Consider the following 19,375-nt stretch of genomic DNA (forward strand, 5'->3'; position numbering starts at 1 on the left):
TTCTGAGAAATCTTAGTCAAAAGAAAAACCTAGGACCCCTGGCTTTCCTTATTTCTTAATTTAATTTGAATCAGGAAAACCTCTGTGGCCATACCACCCAAACCGTATGTTAAAGGAGAGGCTGAGGCTTCTCTCTCAAAACTTAAGGATTTGATGTTGGTTCACCTGTTCTTGGCAGAGATCTCATTCTCCAGGCATGGGGGTGAGGGGGAGTGTTGACGCTACCATACTGGTTTTGTAAAGAAGTGATCTCATTAGACCTGCACTTGGGGGCTGCTGCCCCTGTTGACTTTCAGCCAGTCGTCTGAAACTGAGCACTCCTTGCAGGGTCAGCTGAGACCTTCCTGTGACATCACAGAGTAGACACAGGCTCTGAGCAATACCCACCGTCCCCTTTCCAACAACACCAACAGCCCCAAGGCTTAGGCTGAGTCTTGGCTCTATTTTCTTCTCCACATAGTGCCTGGTCTGGTATTGAACACAGGAGCTAGAGACCATTGTAGGGAAAATGAAAGATGGAAGAAGGATCCAGCAGTGATCTATCACTGCCGATGCTCCGAGTGCCTGGGTGGGGGAGGCAAATGCCCTGCCTGAGAGAGATGCCCAGGGTCCCAAACACCATGTATGCTGCACAGGGAAAGGAGAGGGGAAACATCTCATTCCTGGGGGCTTTGAATTTCATGATTTCCCCATGTTATTTGGAAATCAATAAAGATGTCCCATATATTCCTTTCCCAGTGTTTATTTTCCTTGCAGAATGATGCCTAAGAAAAGTCGACAGGATGCTGCTGCAACACTGAAGGCTGTGAGCCTTCCTCCCGTCTACTGAGCAGACAGAGCCATTTCCATTAGGAGCCATTTCCTTTTTCTCCTCTCTTTTTCTTCCTGGTCCTGGTCTCTCCTCTCATCCTTTTCCCCTTCTCTCTTCTTCTCCATGCCTTTCTTGTCCTTTTTTCCCCTCACACTCCCCCCACCAGGATCTTACCCTTCCTCTACTCCTTCCTGGTTATGAGCTAAAAGGTGGTCAGTTTTCCTGTAACAAGCGTTGCTGCTAGGTTTTATTCCTGTTTCTAAATAGGGTTGGTTGTTGGCATTTTATTATGACCATAATAAAGTGAGCTTTCATTGCAAAATCTCCCATCTCCCTAGCTTTTGGGGTCCTCGAGACCATGCAGAGAGCCCAGGGGAAGGAGCAGCTTCCAAATGAGCATGAAGGTTAAGGAGACTCAGCAGAAGGGAGAAAAAATCAGACAACACTGAAGCAGGATATGAGATACATATCTTCCCTCACCCTGCGAAATCAACCCAGTAGGCCCGCCATGCCACTCAGCTTGTAAGGTCACCTAAAGCACTTTGTAAATAAAGGCACATCCATTTTCCAAAGAAAATGGAGCCAGGTGTTTAAAGAGAAGAGGGGGAGGAAGAAAAAAGAGAAGGAGAAGAAAAGATTTTCAGTCTTCTAAGAAAAACCATAACTGCTTCTATTATAAAGTGGGAGAGGAGATTCTATTAAAAATAATACTGGAAAAGGAAAAGTGAGCAGAGATTTGAGGGTCAACCAAGGGCCTGGGACCCAGTGGGTATCACACACCAAGGACTGTGACTCTGCCGAGAGCCCAGGGCTGGTGCCCACCGGCCTCAGCAGGCTCGCCACAGTGAGGGTGGCAGGGAACATAGGGATGGGGAAGCCTGGGGTGACCACAGGTTCTGCAGGGACCCCCAGGAAGCTGTGCAGACTCTGCAACATGTCTAAGTCAGGTTGAAATTCCCCACCCACGCCCCGACGTCTTCCCCACTTGACCTTGCTGCCTACTCTCATCACCATGATGTCCACCATGATGCCTCACGCCACAGGCTGACCACAGTCCAGCCTGGATTCACTGGCTTCTGCTCAAGATGGGATCCCTTCTGACTTCCTCCAAGTCTGCCTCCAGCCAGGTTCGTCATGGCCCCACCTGAGAATCTAGAGAGGGCGACGCTAGAGGCTCCCTCAGCTTCCAGCACCCCTCGAGTGTCACGGCGGATCTTCCTCCCTGGGGCCGTGGCCCCAGGAAGCGGGGACTCACAGCCAAGGCACTGCCAGACAGACACAGGCCAAGATCTGTGGGGGAAACTAGAGAGATCTTCATAACCAAGCACGAGTTCCTCAACTACAAAATGGGGACGTTATTTACCTTAGAGTAGCCTCGTGTGTATTAAACGCAATAATGCCTGAAAAGCACTTACCATGGCGCCTGGGTAAATTGTGAGTCAACATTGGTCACTTTTATAATTGACGGCAGAATTGAAAGGCAGTCTCAGATTCTTTCATCTATACATACAGGAATATGCATATACATATATACAGCATACATATACTTAAGTAACTAACCATATTAAACATGAAATACAGCAGGTAAGATGAATGTCAACCCACTCCAGTCTTCATGCCTGGAAAATTCCATGAACAGAGGAGCCTGGCGGGCTATAGTCTATGAGGTCAAAAAGAGTCAAGACACGACTGAGCACGCACACATTGGCTTTACCACTGGCAAGATTAATGCTCTATCCATTGCCTAATGTTTTAATTAAATGTTAAAAACCAAAGGTGCCAAAAGTATTTGATTAACAATTAAGAGAAGGGGCTTCCGGGCTATTTCAGTGGTTAAGACCCTTCCACTGCCAGGTTCTATCCCTGGTTGGGGAACTAAGACCCCATATGCTGCACGGGCAGCCAAAAACTTAAAAAAAAAGCTTAAAAGAAAATAACTAAAATGCATAAAAAATTAAGTTCTTTGCAATTTGGATATTTTTTTTTAATCTATAAAATCATAGTCCTTGTTTGTGTTCTGACAGGGCTGGCATGGAGCTAAATAAGGACTTCTTTTTATAAAACCATCCCAGAGAGCACAACAAAAAGAGAGGTGTATGACATACAAACCAAATAAAACGTTCAACCATAATCTCTTACCTTTGACCCAATGAGAGTATACAGCCACTGAATGGTTTCATTGTGGTTTATTACTCCATTCATCCCATCCACGTACAACATAATCTGGCCCAAAGCTAAAGAGGAGAAGAGAGAAAGAAGCAAGTAAATAACATCTCCAGTGATCATAATGTCAAGTGAGATTCTCACACTTTAAGTACACTGTATGTTAATGATCAAATCTGAAGATTTGATCTTCTGGTTTGATTCCTGAGCTCTGAAATTAGCGAAATCTCACCGCAGAAAGTGTGGACCACTACACAAGAAACAAAGGCTATTCCTGGCATCTGGAAGATGCAATTAAGGCACCAAATCCAGTGACTGTTGCTTCTCTGTGCCTTGATGTATAAATGCATGTTTTCAGTTTCTATATCTGTGTGAAGTCCCAGACAGGACACAGATATGGATGAGACGGTGTCTGGGTCGTGGCCTCTGGTTACGGAGAGAGGTTCTCAAAGCAACCTGTCCAGTGCCCCAGCCTATGGTCAGGCTTGTCCCAGATGCTATGGAACCATCCTAAGTTTATTTGAATCCTTAGATAGGAGATAAATATGTATTTAAGTATTATTTGTAATCCTTTCTAAGGATTTTGGGGTTTTAAAATGTCAAGATATCATGAAAACATTTGTCAATACCAAATAAATTCTTAGTTAAGGAGAATACAGTCACCACATATTGTCATTATCCATAAAAAATATTATTACACTTTTTAAACAAATACTAACTCCATTTTTTCAGTTCCCTTAGTTTCAAAATAATTTGATGTCTAGAAAATCAATAAACAAAGGTTATATACTCTAAATAGGCTTCATTGAATCACATCTGACCTCCTAAATCTTATTTAAGACATAATTAATTGGCATGGCATTGACACTTTTGGCAACACTTTTTTCCTGGTAATAGTAGAATATCTCATTTTAGAAAACTTAAAGTAAGAGGTGTGAAATGAAAATAATTCATAATCTCATAATTTAGAATTATTCTTAACATGTTGATATATTTTTCCTATATTCTTTCTTTTATGCTTAACACACACACAACTTTATATGCAGGTTGTAGGAAGCAGTTCAGATGAAATAGTGTTGATTGAAAACAGTAAATAAAACACGACATGTGAGTATACACTAATTCTAAGCATACAAATATATGTGTTATGTCAGAAAATTTATTATTATTTTATCTAATAAATAACAAAATCACATAATCATTCTGAGGAAAAGTATGTTCTTGTATATGTAAAAACTCAAATTTTTAAGCAATTAATTGAACATATTCTTGACACAATAAGCAGTATATTTTTGGAAATACCGGATTCATATCCTATTTGGTGGCAAAACATTAGAGATACTCCTGTTAAAATCAGAAGTGATTTTAAAATGATGCCCACTAATCCTATGATTATTTAATACCTTGCTAGAGAGTTTCAGGCAAACATAACAAGACATGAATAATAATAATGAAAGATAGGATGGTTAGAAATTAATACATAAAACTGTCATTATTTGCAAGAAATATTACAGGCCAAAAAAAATTCATCTACAAAATTTATAATGAGGAGATCACAATTACAACCACATTCTTATCCTGATGAGAAAAAGTACATAATACACAAAGAAAATCAAACTTTGATATAAAAACATAATGCTAGATAAATGGACACATGAGAGCAAATATGATAAAGGTTTAAATGATTTATTTTATAAGTTGATAAGAAAATACTCAACACCAATATAAAAAAGCCAAAATCAAACCAGTCAATCCTAAAAATTCATTGGAAGGACTGATGCTGAAGTTGATGCTCCAATACTTTGGCCACCTGATGTGAAGAGCCAACTCACGGAAAAGACCCTGATGCTAGGAAAAATTGAGGGCAAAAGGAGAAGGAGGTGACAGAGGATGAGATGGTTGAATGGCATCACCGACTCAATGGACATGAGTTTGAGAAAACTCTGGGACATGGTGAAGGACAGGGAAGCAGGGCGTGCTGCAGTCCACGGGGTTGCAAAGAGTTGGACACGACTTAGTGACTGAACAATGACAAGAGGGAAGACAAACTAGTTTACAATAGTAAAGTTGTTCATTCTTACTGTAATAAAAATGCAAAATAAAACAGTAGTGAGGTAGCATTCTTACTTAAATTATCAAAGACATTTTTGAAAGAAATGATTAGTCATCAACTGCTGCAGAGGTTAAATAATTAACTTCACACATTCCTGGCATCAGGGCAAACTGTACAAGTCCTGCAATATGTCTATTTAGTGCTGTAATTGTTTTAAAAATAGTTTCAATAGTTACCATTTAGTGTCTACCGTGTCCCAAGATCTGAGGGGGGCAGGGATGTATATATGTTATTAATATGAGAGCCAGGCTGTATAGGAGGTATTATTACCTTCATCTGACAGAGGAAAAACTAAGGCTCTGAAAAGGGCTCCCAAGCTCCATCACTACCAAGTGGCTAAGTCCAAGTCCAGCCAGGACAGGTGGCTTCCCTATGTCTCTACTCAGAGCCTGAAAGTCCTCTCAAAGCTCCTGCTCAGCCAATGTGATTTCAGCAATCTATCCTAAGAGAATAACCCTAAGGGAGGAAAAAGGATGAAGCAAAGATATGCACCAAAGTGTCATGTATAACATCAAAGCATCAACTAAAATCCACACATCCACATATATAAAATCCACTAGAACGCTGCATACAGAGTAGTTTACCAAAGCTATGTCCTAACTTGTGAGCTGTTTCTGATAAAAATAGTTTAAAAGTAGAAAATGAGAAACATTATATAATTCAATAAAATACTAAGATCCTCAAGCATTGAAGGAAAGGAAACCCCATGATATATTAAGCATTATGACAGGATATATGTTTTTTGGATATATTTTCTTCTACTTTTTTGTTTTCCTTGTTTTTCATTAGAAGTACCTATTACTTCTCTAATGGGAAAGCAAACAGATACACAAGAAGGAACTAAATAACCGTATAATGCAAAGTGTTAAGTGCTTTTCCTGGTTTTTAGAATTTTTTTACTAGCCTACCCCTCTCAGCATACCCCTCCCTCCTTCAGTAAAATCAAGCTCCCACTTCATGGAAGAGTTCTGAGAATTCAGCACTTCCTGCCCCATTTTTTCCCTTTTCTTTTTCTTTCTTCCTCTCCCTTCCAAAACAAACTGGCAAACCTCTGGGGAAGAGGAGTTTGCATCACTGTCCTTTTCCCATTCGAGTTCCACTGTTGAAGAAGCAAATTCAGATGCTAGGCTTCCCTGGTGGCTCAGATGTAAAGAATCTGCCTCAGGAAGATCCCCTGGAAAAAGGATAGGCTACCCACTCCTCTATTCTTGCCTGGAGAATTCCATGGACAGAAGAGCCTGTTGGGGTACAGTCCATAGCGTTTCAGACTCGGACATGACTGAGCAACTAACACAGACTTTAGCATCTTCTAAATCAATGGCACAGGGGGAGACAATGAGGACTGTTTATAGTCTCTGGAAGATGCATCCCTTGGGGGACCCTTCCCGCTTCCCAAGGCTGAAAAGCCAGGAACTACAGTCTCCCCACTAACTTCTCAGGGCCTCTGGTATTGCAGAAAGCCCAGCAAACCAGGGCATCACTACGGAAAGGGAGTCAAAGTGAGAATTTCTGTAAGTTTTCTCTCCATGATCTGTTTCCCTTCAAGGTTCTATTAAGTTCCCACTTTGGAGGAAGAAAGTCACCAGAAAGTCCACATCTAATGGAATTCAAGTTTCTGATCACGCTGGTTTGTCAGAATATTGTCAGACACAAAAGCTTTCAAGCTAGATCTCCCTGCACCAGAGCCCACCCTAAAACCAATGAGCTCCTTCCTGCAAAACCCAATGCAGACACTAGATGGCGCTAAATAGATTTAGGTGGGTTAAAAATCACACTAAGCTTCCAAAAGAAAAAAACCACCGGCCTGGATGAGGGCCTGTGAATAAAACTCACACAAGAGGGAAAAGAAAAAGAAAGGAAAAGTAGATGGTCTGGGTCACAAAAATTACCGATTTCCATTTTGAAGAAGGGTGAGGAGTATCAGAATGTCAGAACAGAGTGGTGGTCGTGCCTAATGACAGCACAGGTCTGAAGAGAGAGAACAGGCCATTTGTTGTTACGCTGCTCTTGGGATTTTCTCGAGGAATTTTTATTACCTTTCTGTGCTTCTGTTCCCTCATCTCAAAAGTGAGACAGTAAGACTATAGTACCTATTCTGCAGAGGTGTTGTAGGGACTGAGTTAGAGCAGTCTTTGTCAGAGTGCTCAATCAATAAGGGTCAGTCATATCAAGGATGTCCCTGAGGTCACACATCAATTAGCTACTGGACAGACACACACGATGAAAGACTCTTAAGACACAAAGTGCAGAGAGCCTTCTGCCCAAACAAAGTCACAATTCGTTTATTTTCTTAAAAAAAAATTAATATTTAGATATATGATCCATTTTGACATAATTTTTATAGGAATTGTGTGATTTAGATGGATGTTCTTTTTTCACACAGATATGCAATGGATCTAATACTACATTTTGACTATTCGATAGGATGCTGCTGCTGCTGCTCAGTTCTCAATTGTGTCTGACTCTTTGTGACCTCATGGACTGTAGCCCGCCAGGCTCCTCTGTCCATGGGATTCTCCAGGCAAGAATCACGGAGTGGGTTGCCATTCCCTTCTCCAAGGGATCTTCCTGACCCAGGGATCAAACTCGAGTGTCCCGCATCTCCTGTATTGACAGGCAGATTCTTTACCACTGAGTCACCGGGTAAGCCCAATGCATTATCGATGTTGTGAGTTGTCTTCCCTGCTTTACGACCCATTTTGAACTCAAACAAGAAAATCGCTTGAATTTGCTTTTTGCCTAACATCATTTCCATAGTCTAAAATAAATATAAAACAAACAGCAAGTAATAAGTCATTAGGAAAAAACCATAAAGCGAGAAGTGTGCATTAAAATGATGTATAACATAACCACATTTATTCAGAATATATTCCAATATCAAACAGCAAACTTCAGTAATGCAAACCCTGCAATTACTTTTGCACCAACCTAATATTATGGGAAATGCATTAAATCTACAGATAAATTGTGGAAGAATGACATCTTTACTACATTCAATCTTGCATCCCATGATCCTATTATGTCATCATTTAGACCTCTATTTTCATTGCTTTTTTGTAGTTTTTAACTAAAGATTCTGTATATGGATTTTTGCTAAATTTGTATTTCACATTTCTGGGAGCTATTGGATATATTTTTTAAATTTCTGCATTCCTAACTATTTATTATTAGTTCAGTTCAGCCACTCAGTCACGTCCAACTCTCTACAATCTCATGGACTGCAGCACACCAGGCTTCCCTGTCCATCACCAACTCCCGGAGCTTACTCAAACTCATGTCCATTGAGTCAGTGATGCCATCCAACCATCTCATCCTCTGTCGTCCCCTTCTCCTCCTGCCTTCAATCTTGCCCAGCATCAAGGTATTTTCCAATGGGTCAGTTCTTCACATCAAGTGGCCAAAGTATTGGAAATTCAGCATTAGAATAAAAATAACTTTGTTTTGACTTTGTATTCTGTAACTTTGTTAAACTTATTAATTCTAGGGATTTGAAGGATTATGTTTCTGCAGACTATCTGAGGTTTTCTACATAGATAATAATGATGTCTGTGACCTAGAGCAATTTTATTTCTTCCTTCCCAATCTATATCCCCTTCAGCCCTCTTCCCTTTATTCCTCCTTGCCCTATTGCACTGGTTAAGTATGAATATTCAATAGTGGTGGTTGGAGTGGAAAACTGCTTTTTCTCAATATTAAAGAGAAAGAATGTAGTCTTTCACCATTAATTATGATGTTAACTATAGGTTTTTGTACAGTGCCCTTTATCAAGGCAAAGAAGATCCTCCCAGTGTCTAGTTAATTGAGAGTTTTCTTTAATCATAAATCAATGCTGAATTTTGTTAAATGTTTTCTCTGTATCAGCTGATATTATCAAATGGTTTTTCTTCAGACTGATAATGCAGTGGGTTACAGAGTGAATTTCAAATATTGAACTAGCCTTGCATTCCCTCTTGGCCATGGCGCAGTATTCTTTTTATATACTGCTGAATTTGATTCGCTGATATTTTGTTGAGGATTTTGGCATCTCTGTTCATGAAACAGGGGTCTGTAGTATCCTGTCTCTGCCCAGTTTGGCATCATGGTAATGTCAGTCTTATAAAATGAGTTGGGAAGCATTTCCTCTTCTTCTGTTTTCTGGAAAAGGTTACATAAAGTTGGTTTTATTTTGTCTTCAAATGTTTGGCAGAATTACCAGGAAACCGTCTGAGCCTGGAGAATCCATTTTCAGAAGACGGCTAACTACAAATCAGATTTCCTTAACAGTCACAGTCAATAACCGTTACAGTACTAAGGCTAGTCAGGTTATCTATTTCATCTTGGGTGAATTTTGGTAGTCTGTGATTTTTAAGGAATTGGCTCATTTCATCTAAGTATCAATTTTATTTACTAACAGCTGTTCATAGTATCCTCTTATTAGTTATTTAATGTCTGTGGAGTCTGTCATGATATCCCCTGTATCATTATGGGTGTTGGCAATGAGTGTCTTCTTTTTCTTTGTCATTATTGCTTATTTGTTCTTATTGCTTTTCAAAGAATTAGCCTTCCCTAGCATGTGTGCCTGAGAAGGTGATGGCAGCCCACTCCAGTACTCTTGCTTGGAAAATCCCATGGATGGAGGAGCCTGGTGGGCTGCAGTCCATGGGGTTGCAAAGAGTCAGACACGACTGAGCGACTTCACTTTCACTTTTCACTTTCATGCACTGGAGAAGGAAGTGGCAACCCACTCCAGTGTTCTTACCTGGAGAATCCCAGGGATGGGGGAGCCTTGTAGGCTGCCATCTATGGGGTCGCACAGAGTCGGACACGACTGAAGCGACTTAGCAGCAGCAGCATGTGTGCATGCTAAAGTCATTTCAGTTGAGTCTGACTCTGCAACCCTGTGTACTGTGGCCTGCCAGGTTCTTCTGTCCATGAGATTCTCCAGGCAAGAAGACTGGAGTGGGTTGCCATGCATTCCTCCAGGGAATCTTCCCAACCCAGGGATCAAACTTTCGTCTCTTACATCTCCTGCACCAGTAGGCAAGTCCTTTACAATAATGCCATCTGGAAAGTCCAGCTTTTCAAAAGTCCAGCTCTATTATTCCTGTTTTCAGTTTCATTAGTTTTTACCCTTATATTTATCATTTCTTTCCTTCTACTTACTTGGGTTTATTTTTCCTTTTACATTCTAGTTTCTTAAGGAAAATGTTTATATCATGGATTATTTTCTTTTTTTCTAATAGAAATATGTAATGCTATAAATTTCCCTCCATGCACTGTTTCAACTGCATCCCACAAATTTCGATTTATATTTTTGTTTTCATCTAGTTCAAGTTATTTTCTATTTGAAAATTTCTCTTCAACATATGATTATTTAAAAGTTTGTTGGTTAATTTCCAAACATTTGGAGATATTCCTGTTATCCTTCTATAACTGATTTAGTTTGATTTCATTATTGTCAGAAAATGTATCAGATGTTTTCAAGTCTTTTAAATTTGTTATTTTTATGATCCTGGACATGATCTATCTTGTTAATGTTTTTATGCATTCAAAAGTATATTTATTCTACTACAGTTGGGTAGAAAGCTCTAAAAATGTCTATTAGAACTAGTTGGTTGGTGGTGTTATTTAGTTCCACTAGAGCTTAGCTGATTTCCAGTCTACCAGTTCTATTGATTACTAAAAGAGGAATATTGAAGTCTTCAACTTCAACTGAGGATTTTTCAGATCTTATTTCATTTCTCTCAGTTTTTGCTTCATGTATTTTGAAGCTGTATAGGTTTTCCATTTCTGGGTGAATCAATTCTTATATCATTATAATGTCTTTCTTTATCTATTGCTATTTTCTTTACTCTGGAATCTACTTTCTCTAATGTTAATTTATCTTTTTTTCTTTATTATGTCTGTATGATATTTATTCCTATATCCTTTTGCTTCTAAACTAACTAAAGCATTATAATTAAGGTGGGTTTCTTATAGGCAGCATTTAGGTGGGTCTTATTTTTGTACCCATTCTGATCATCTTGGTCTCTTAATCACTGTGATTAGGCCAGTTACATTTAATGTAATTAATGGTACATCTGAATTTAGCCCCATCATTTCCAATCTGCTAATGAATCCATCTAGTGAGATTTTTATATTAATTTATTTTTAATTTCTAAATTTTCCATTTAGAAAATGATTCTTCTTTATATTTTACATTCCTTTTCTGAGACTATCTTTCCATTCACTTCAATAGTGTTCATTCTTCCTTTTTTTGATATTAGCTTCTTTAGAGCAATTGACAAATTCACTACCAATGTCTTCTTGCCACTGGGGTCTACAGATTTGTCTTTTCCTACGCAAGCTGGAATTTTTCTAGTTTATTGTATGTCAACTAATTTTGGCTTATATGCTAGATACCCTGAAAATTATGACTGGATTTTGTTTAAATATTCCAGAAAAGGCTGACATTTTTGTTTAAGCAGGCAATTAACTTTGTTTTCTTTAAGCCACTTGTTTTGACCTGACTTTTTTGAGCTGTGGTTCCAATGCCAGTTCAGTTTTCAAAGCCTGTGTTGTGCCATCTGGATTAGCCCTGCATGCCAACCACCCAGTGGCTAGTCTGGAAGCCACCGGGCAGGGGGCAGTGGTCCACCTTGTTGTTCGGTTCTCAAAGTCTTTGGTGTGCTGTTTAGGGTCAGATTCATGCATGTAGTTTGTGGTGAGCCCGGGGCTCATTAAAAACTTTGTAGGTCACTTTTCTCTTTTTCCATTATCTCCCTGATACTTTTAGGTTCCCTGGGGCTCCCTTTCTTAGTCTTTCAATCAGAGAGTGGGGCCACTATTTACCTTGCTCTGCCACATACATTTTGTGACTGTGCCCACATCTGGGGCCAAGCAGTGGGAAAACAGGAGAAAATACAAACGGAATTCACCCCAACACTCTTGTGACTACAACTCCTCTCAATAAAAGCAGAAGTTTATGCCTCAAAGTTGTAGGTGCCTGCAGGCTCCTGCTGTTCTCCCATTATTATCACAGCTGTTCTCACCATGGGATTATCTGTGGGCAGGAGTTCAAGATAACAGAGAAAAGACTAAGAAACATGGGGGACTTTCGCAGTTTTTAGTGTCTAGAGTCCCTTTTCATCCTACTTCAAGCCAGAAGTAGAAAGCTTCTTTTGGAACTCCCAATGAATACATCAATGGCCACTTTGGGTTCGGGGCTGATCTGAGTCCAGATCAGGAAATACTAGAAGAAAAATGTTAAAAAGCACTATCCCAGCACTATCTTGAAATTCTAATCTTCTTTCCCAATTTGTCCACTACTATTTACTCTTCAAGATCCTTGAATAGTTGCTTTATGTATTTTTCCCTGGTGGCTCAGCCTAATGAATCTGCCTGCCAACTCAGGATATGCAAGTTCAATCCCTGGGTCGGGAAGATCCTCTGCAGAAGGAAATGGCAACCCACTCCAGTATTCTTGCCTGGGAAATCCCATGGACAGAGGAGATTGCAGCCTACAGTCCACGAGGTTCAAATGAGTCGGACACGACTTAGTGATTAAACAACAAAGTCACACTGAATACCAGAGAGAGGTTCCTCTGTGCTTCGCCATTTCAGGCAGAACTCTGCCCAGCTCTGCTTTTAGAAGACAACTCCACAGCAACACAGGGACGGCTTGGAGTCAAGTCCCATGTCAGGGTCCGCTCAGAACTTTGCCTCAATAATCTAACTACATGGTTGTCAATCCTTTTTCTCTTCTTCCTTTCTCCTCTTCTCCCTTCCTCCATTTTTATTTTCCTTCTTTCCTTATTGTTTTCCTTTCTTTTTTAAAGCTGGAGGCCTTTCAGTGAAAGGATCTTCTAAAAGGAACCCTAACACAGGCCATAGATCACTCCTGGATGTTTTGCCGGAAGCACTGGTGGGTTTTAACTGCTTCCCCCTTAACACTTGACACTGCCAGCCAGTCTACTGCAGTAGGTCCCAAAGGGGGGCTGTTAAAAGCACCCAATCACCCAGGCTAGACAGTGGAGCTCACTGCACATTTGCATTTTCAAACGCCACTGGTGGGTTATGAAATCAACTTAGTGAGTCCAGATCAGCAGTGGATTTTTTCAATAAACAAAACAGAATAGAAAACAGAATGCACTTCATTTCAGGTTAAGGGCTGTTTCTATTTTTGTTCTATTTTATAAAAATATGAGTTTTCTCCTATAGATCTCAGCCACAAAAGTTTGGAATCTATTATTTCAAACCCCTTCCCTTCTGTTATCCTTCACCTCCAGTGATTCCTCTAATTCCCTCCATTTTCCTCTGAAACAGGCCTCAAATTCACCTTTCCTTCCCTCCATCACTGCCTCAGGTCCAGCTTCCATTGTCTCTCTTGGATTACAGCAACTGATGACCCAGCTGGTCCACCTACCTTGATTGTACTCTTTCTAATCCATGAAAGATGCTGCCATTGAATCTTCTAAACCATGAACTAAATCAACTGAAACTGGCAGACCATCTGGCTCCCTCCGCCTGGGGATAAGGCCCAAGGTCCCTTCCATCCCCAGCCTCTAACCCACCTTTCAACTTCCTGTCCACCCCATCTGGGCTCCTTTACCTCTGAACCTTCTGCTCCCATGAAGGGCTTTAATCCTAAGACTATCAAACTTGAATTAGTTACATGTGTCTTGCTTTTAAGAAAAGTTCTTAAATATAAAATATTAATTCCAAAAACCAGAGCTAATTTTTTTAAAGATAGAATTTTTTAATTGTTTTATAAAAAAGAACTTCTTATATATCAGAGACAACAACCCCAAGAAAACAAACCCCCATCAGTTATTTGCCTGCTTGTTCATGTCCTCTCCTTTGACCAAAGATGCCAGAAATGCCATGGAAGAAGCTGAAAGATAATTCCTTCCTGGCAGAGTCATCTGACTTTTTAAACAAAGAGCTCTTAAACACTGCTGCCCTGAGTAGTCTTTTAATGAGCCCCTCATCCATTCTTTCCTTCAATATTACAGTGAAATTATAGGTCACACGTACTCTGTAAATTGGCTTGGAGATTCCAGAGCTGCATGACCTTCTTAAGGGAATTATACAGTTTAGGCCAAAGGATTTTTTAACGTAACGTGGTTGGGTTTCAAAAAAAGCACTGAAATAACTGTAGGCATATCACACATTTGACTATAAACTAGCCCTTGTTTATGTCCTGGACAAAGCTTTTATTTGTAAATTAAGCATCCACTTGTATATTCAATGCTAGAGTTCCACCAGGAAACAAAAGATTTCTCTGAGTATTTCAATGTACCTTTTGTATCACCTCCCTACTAAATATTTTTTGCATCTTGGGGTAACTTTTAATTTTGATATAATTTCAAAATAACAAAAAAAATTGCAGAAACAACAGTGCAAGTAACTCTTATTTATCCATAGACATTTTACAAAGCTCCACTAATTGTTTATGTTGTGTACCATTTACTTTATCATTCTCTTTTCCTGAACTTTTAAAATTATATTTTTAAATAAAAATGTTTATATTTAAGGTATAATGATGTAATACACATACACAATGAAATGATCATGAAGTCAAACTAATTCACATAAAACCTCCTCATATAGTTACCATTTGTGTGCATGCTGAAAGAACACAACTCTACTCTCTCAGCACATTTTCAGGATTCAACACAGTATTGTTAACCACAGTTATCATGCCTAGACTTTAGCTCCCTAGACCTCCTCAACTGCATTTTCCCATTCTTGATTTGATTTTCATTAGACAAAAGCAGTAGGAAGGAAAATCTATTCTACAGCCATTCCATTGGATCAGAGATTTTACCACTTGAAAATGTGATTGCAAATAATGCCTATTTATTTCAACTAAAAGTACAGAAAATAACAGACTGGACATATGAAAAATTAAAGAAAAATGACCTTACCCACAAAGGCAGCTTTCTGCTGAAAACCATTATGAGTGGTCACCAGAGTTGGTGTTCTTGTTTGGGGATTTTTTTTTTTTTTTTTTTTTTTTGGAAGAGGGTAATCTGTGACTTGCCCATTGGGAGTAAAGATGGATGTTGCTGTGTGGTTGGGTATATTCACTACTCCCTGTCCCCCGAGAGGCCTTGGAAGCACAAGATCATGGACGACACTTTCTTAAACCAGAACACAGTGGTTCTGGCTCTCTGCCATGAGAGTTCTTAAGGTTATCTTCAGAAAGGAAAAAACCATGCCCATCACTAAAACCTTATCTCCTGGAAAGAGCTAATTCATCTTAAAAAGGGATTTCAACTTACTTTTATCAGACCATTAAAACTGACTCTTCCTAACTCTGAAATGGATTCGCCAATCCCCAATTTCCATTAAGCACCCAAATGCTCAGTAAATACTGAGGAGAGGTGGATAAGGTTGACATTCTTGGAACCAAGTGGAGACCCTGGCGTCTGCCCTGTTACCACCCTCCTCCCCTGTCCTGTCTGCGCTAAATAACAAGCCCAGACCCAGTTTTCCCCAAGGGCAACTGTCAAAGAAATAGTCTTTCAGCACTGATTACTGCATGAAAATTAAGGAGAATAAGCTGCCAATTCTAGACTGGAGACAAGAATTTAATCAGCACCAAGAGCTCCAACAAGGTGTCAAAGTTTCGAGTCCCCTGCTGACATTTAGCAGTATTTGCAATGCAAATTTTCAAAAGCGTTCTTGGAAAAACTGACTAACCTCTCTCTACCCTTGAATGCCCGTTTCCTAAAAAAAAAGGTCCCTAAAATAAATTTTAAAATACATGAGGCCTAAGGGCCTTTCTTAACACTTGTAAGCCTCAACTGTAACTCTCCAAAGAGAGGCCATGCAGGGCCCTTAAAACAGGATTTTCTGTCTGTTCTTCCTGCTGGACCTTCCTACCAGGATATCATGTAGCAAAACTCTCTGCATCCTCATCTCTCATCTAATGCCACATACAGGATGTTGTTCTGCCCCATTCCTTTACCTGCCCATCAGCATCAAAGTTTAAATTCCAGATCCCCCTACTAAAGGTTTCAAAGTAAGCCTCCATGAAGGGAGTCTTATTACTGCTGGGCCTCCATGGCCTCAATTACACCTCTGCTCAGTCTCTCTCATTCCACATTCTTCCATTTTTTAGATAAGGACGAACCAAAGGAATGAAGACAGGTTTACTGTATTAGCAGGTCCTGAGCTTCTAAACGATGTTGGCAGACTCCTAATGTCTCCATGAAAAGAAAAACAGCCATTTTAATCATCTGTTCTATAATGATCTCCAGGACTTACATCCAATGAAATACCAGTGGAAGCCCATAGCCTTCCCAAGACACCCCCGAGCCAGAGATGAAATGAACCAGAAGTGGACTCCACAGGCTCAGCAGGGACTGGGCCGTCCTGCTCACCTCATGGACTCAATCTAACCCTGCTGTTCCCACAGGGACCTGGGGCAGCACCGTGTGTCAGCAGCAAGGGCTCCCTTGATGGACCCCGGGAGAAGCAGCTCCTCCCCTGCCCTGGGGAGGGGACACGCAGGAGGCATACACACGGGACATCCCCTCATGCATGGCTTTCCTTTGTGAGCCTCTGTGACAGAGGCAAGAGGCATGAAGATTGGAGAGAGCAATTAAGCCCAAGCCAGGTGAGACAGAGCTCATAAAACACCCGAATTCAGAGAAGGGCAGGTTTGGTGTGAGCCTGAGTAATTACAGAAGGTTTCCTGGAGGAGGACAACAGAGCCAGACTGTAAAGGAGGGGATATACTGAGCTTCGAGGAGACAGAAGAGCTCCCTGGCAGGAGAAGAGAAAAGGTACCTCCGTGCTTCTGCTCATTTCCTCTTTCAGGGCAGCGCAGCATCAAGAACAACTCAGCGGGCTTGGACCCAGGGAGAAGCTGGTCTTCACGCTGCCTCCACCATTCCCTAGTTCTCAAAAATGTACAAGCTACCCAGCCTCCTGGGCCTCAGTTTACACATCTGTAAATTGGAAGAACCGTCCCATCTGGACTCTATGTTGTCAAGATAAAAGGGGATTATGTATTAGCATACACATAATGATGGTCAGGCAGTTCTTGTTGATGACACTATGCTAGTTAATCTCTCTGGGCTTTAAGTCCATCATCTGGGAGATACAGGATTCATTCTGAAGCCCTCCAAAGCCCTCCAGCTCCAAAATCCTACCTTTTCGAAACATCCAAGTCCCTAAGGGGATGTAATACTAAGTGTCTGGCACTAGGAGGCACTCTTCTAATAGGTCTTTATATTAATACTTGCAGTTCTGGAATCCCAGATGAGACTCCATTCAAACAGTTTACTTGGGAGTACTACCTAAAACAATTGAAGTATTTTCCAGTATATTAATTCTGCATTTCTCTCTATTTACGATTTCAACATGTTTAGAATTTTAACTTCCAGAAAAACCTACCTTATCAAACCCCTTCCCTTACTAAAATTCTACCAACTGCTAGAGAATCTGCATCTGGACGGGATTTGCTGCAGGCCCCCCTACAGGGTGCTGGCTCCTTCCTGGGTGTTCCCCGGCTGCCCCTTGAAAAGGACCCGAATCCTGTGATTATCTTGGCGACCAGGATCCAAGACACTGACCTACTCAGGGTTCTCAGGGAAAAATCATTGCCTCAGAAGCCTTAAGCCACAGCTCCCCAGGCCCTCTGGGCTTCGCAGGTGGCACCAGTGATAAAGAACCCGCCCGCCAATGCAGGAGACATAAGGAATGTGGGTTCGATCCGTGGATGGGGAAGACCCCCTGGAGGAGGGAATGGCAACCCACTCTAGTATTCTTGCCTGGAGAATCCCATGGACAGAGGAGCCTGGTGGGATACAGTTCACGGAGTCGCAAAGAGTCGGGCATGACTGAAGCGATTTAGCACGCACACATGCACTAACCTCTCCAGCCTCACATCTGATTTAATTGGCATTTGTTTTTGTCAAAATCATCCACAAGTGATTCTCCTGCATAGCCAGGAGATGTGAACCCCTGGTCACTGCTAAACCAAACCACGACCTGAGGGCAGTGCCTGGTTAGGTAGGGCTCTCTCCACGCTATCTATCAGCACCTGCTTCTAATCAAACTCAAAGGCAAACAGGAAAAATAATGTTCCCACATCCTGATGACCACTGTCCCTGATTTCCCTGGGGCAGTGATATGGGGACCAGGTATGTGGCGCTGGTTCCCACCAGTCCAGCTCTGCTGTGTTCAGTCACTCGGTCATGTCTCACTCTTTGGGACCCCATGGACTGCAGCAGGCCAGGCTTCCCTATCTTTCAATATCTCCTGGAGTTCACTCAAACACATGTCCATCCAGCTGGTGATGCCATCCAACCATCTCATCCTCTGTCATCCCCTTCTCCTCCTGCCTTCAATCTTTCCCAGCATCAGGGTCTTTTCCAATGAGTCAGCTCTTCATATCAGGTGACCAAAGTATTGAAGCTTCAGTTTCAGCATCAGTCCTTCCAAAGAATATTCAGGGTTGATTTCCTTTAGGATTGACTGCTTTGATCTCCTTGCTGTCCAAGAGACTCTCAAGAGTCTTCTCCAGCACCACAATTCAAAATGCATCAGCCTTTGGCCCTCAGTCTTCTTTATGGTCCAACTTTCACATCTGTACATGACTACTGGAAAACCCATAGCTCTGAGTATATGGACCTTTGTCAGCAAATTGATGTCTCTGCTTTTTAATATGCTGCCTAGGTTTGTCATAGCTTTCCTTCCAAAGAACAAGTGTCTTTTAATTACATGGCTGCACTCATTGTCCACAGTGATTTTCGAGCTCAAGAAGAGAAACCTGTCACTGTTTCAAGTTTTTCCCTTCTTTTGCCATGAGGTGATGGGACCAGATGCCATGATCTTAGGTTTATGAATGTTGAGTTTTAAGCCAGCTTTTTCACTCTTCTCATTAAGAGGCTCCTTAGTTCCTCTTTGCTTTCTGCCATTATAGTCATACCATCTGCATATCTGAGGCTGTTGATATTTCTCCCAGCAATCTTGATTCCAGGTTATGATTCATCCAGCCCGGCATTTCGATGATGTACTCTGCATAGCAGTTAAATAAGCAGGGTGACAACATACAGCCTTGCCATACTCCTTTCCCGATTCCAAACCAGTCTGTTGTTCCATGTACGGTTCTGTTGCTTCTTGACCTACATACAGGTTTCTCAGGAGATGGGTTAGATGGTCTGGTATTCCCATCTCTTTAATAATTTTCCAGTTTGTTGTGATTCATATAGCTAAAGGCTTTAGCGTAGTCAATGAAGCAGAAGTAGATGTTTTTCTGGAACTCTCTTGCTTTTTTGATGATCCAACAGATGTTGGCAATTTGACCTCTGGTT

The 19,375-nt window shown here is 41.0% G+C and overlaps 1 protein-coding gene across 10 annotated transcripts in view; it reads right to left on the reverse strand.

The window, feature by feature from the left end:
• FHOD3 (formin homology 2 domain containing 3) overlaps positions 1–19,375 on the reverse strand; it is a 521,883-nt gene that overhangs the window by 209,436 nt on the left and 293,072 nt on the right. For all 10 annotated transcript variants that reach the window (NM_001191215.1, XM_010818738.4, XM_005224047.4 and 7 more), the window contains one exon: positions 2,951–3,045. In NM_001191215.1, coding sequence (NP_001178144.1) covers positions 2,951–3,045 — 95 coding nt within the window. The remainder of the gene's footprint in view (positions 1–2,950; positions 3,046–19,375) is intronic.

The sequence above is a fragment of the Bos taurus genome, chromosome 24 (assembly GCF_002263795.3).
Source record: "Bos taurus isolate L1 Dominette 01449 registration number 42190680 breed Hereford chromosome 24, ARS-UCD2.0, whole genome shotgun sequence".
Classification (NCBI taxonomy): Eukaryota; Metazoa; Chordata; class Mammalia; order Artiodactyla; family Bovidae; genus Bos; species Bos taurus.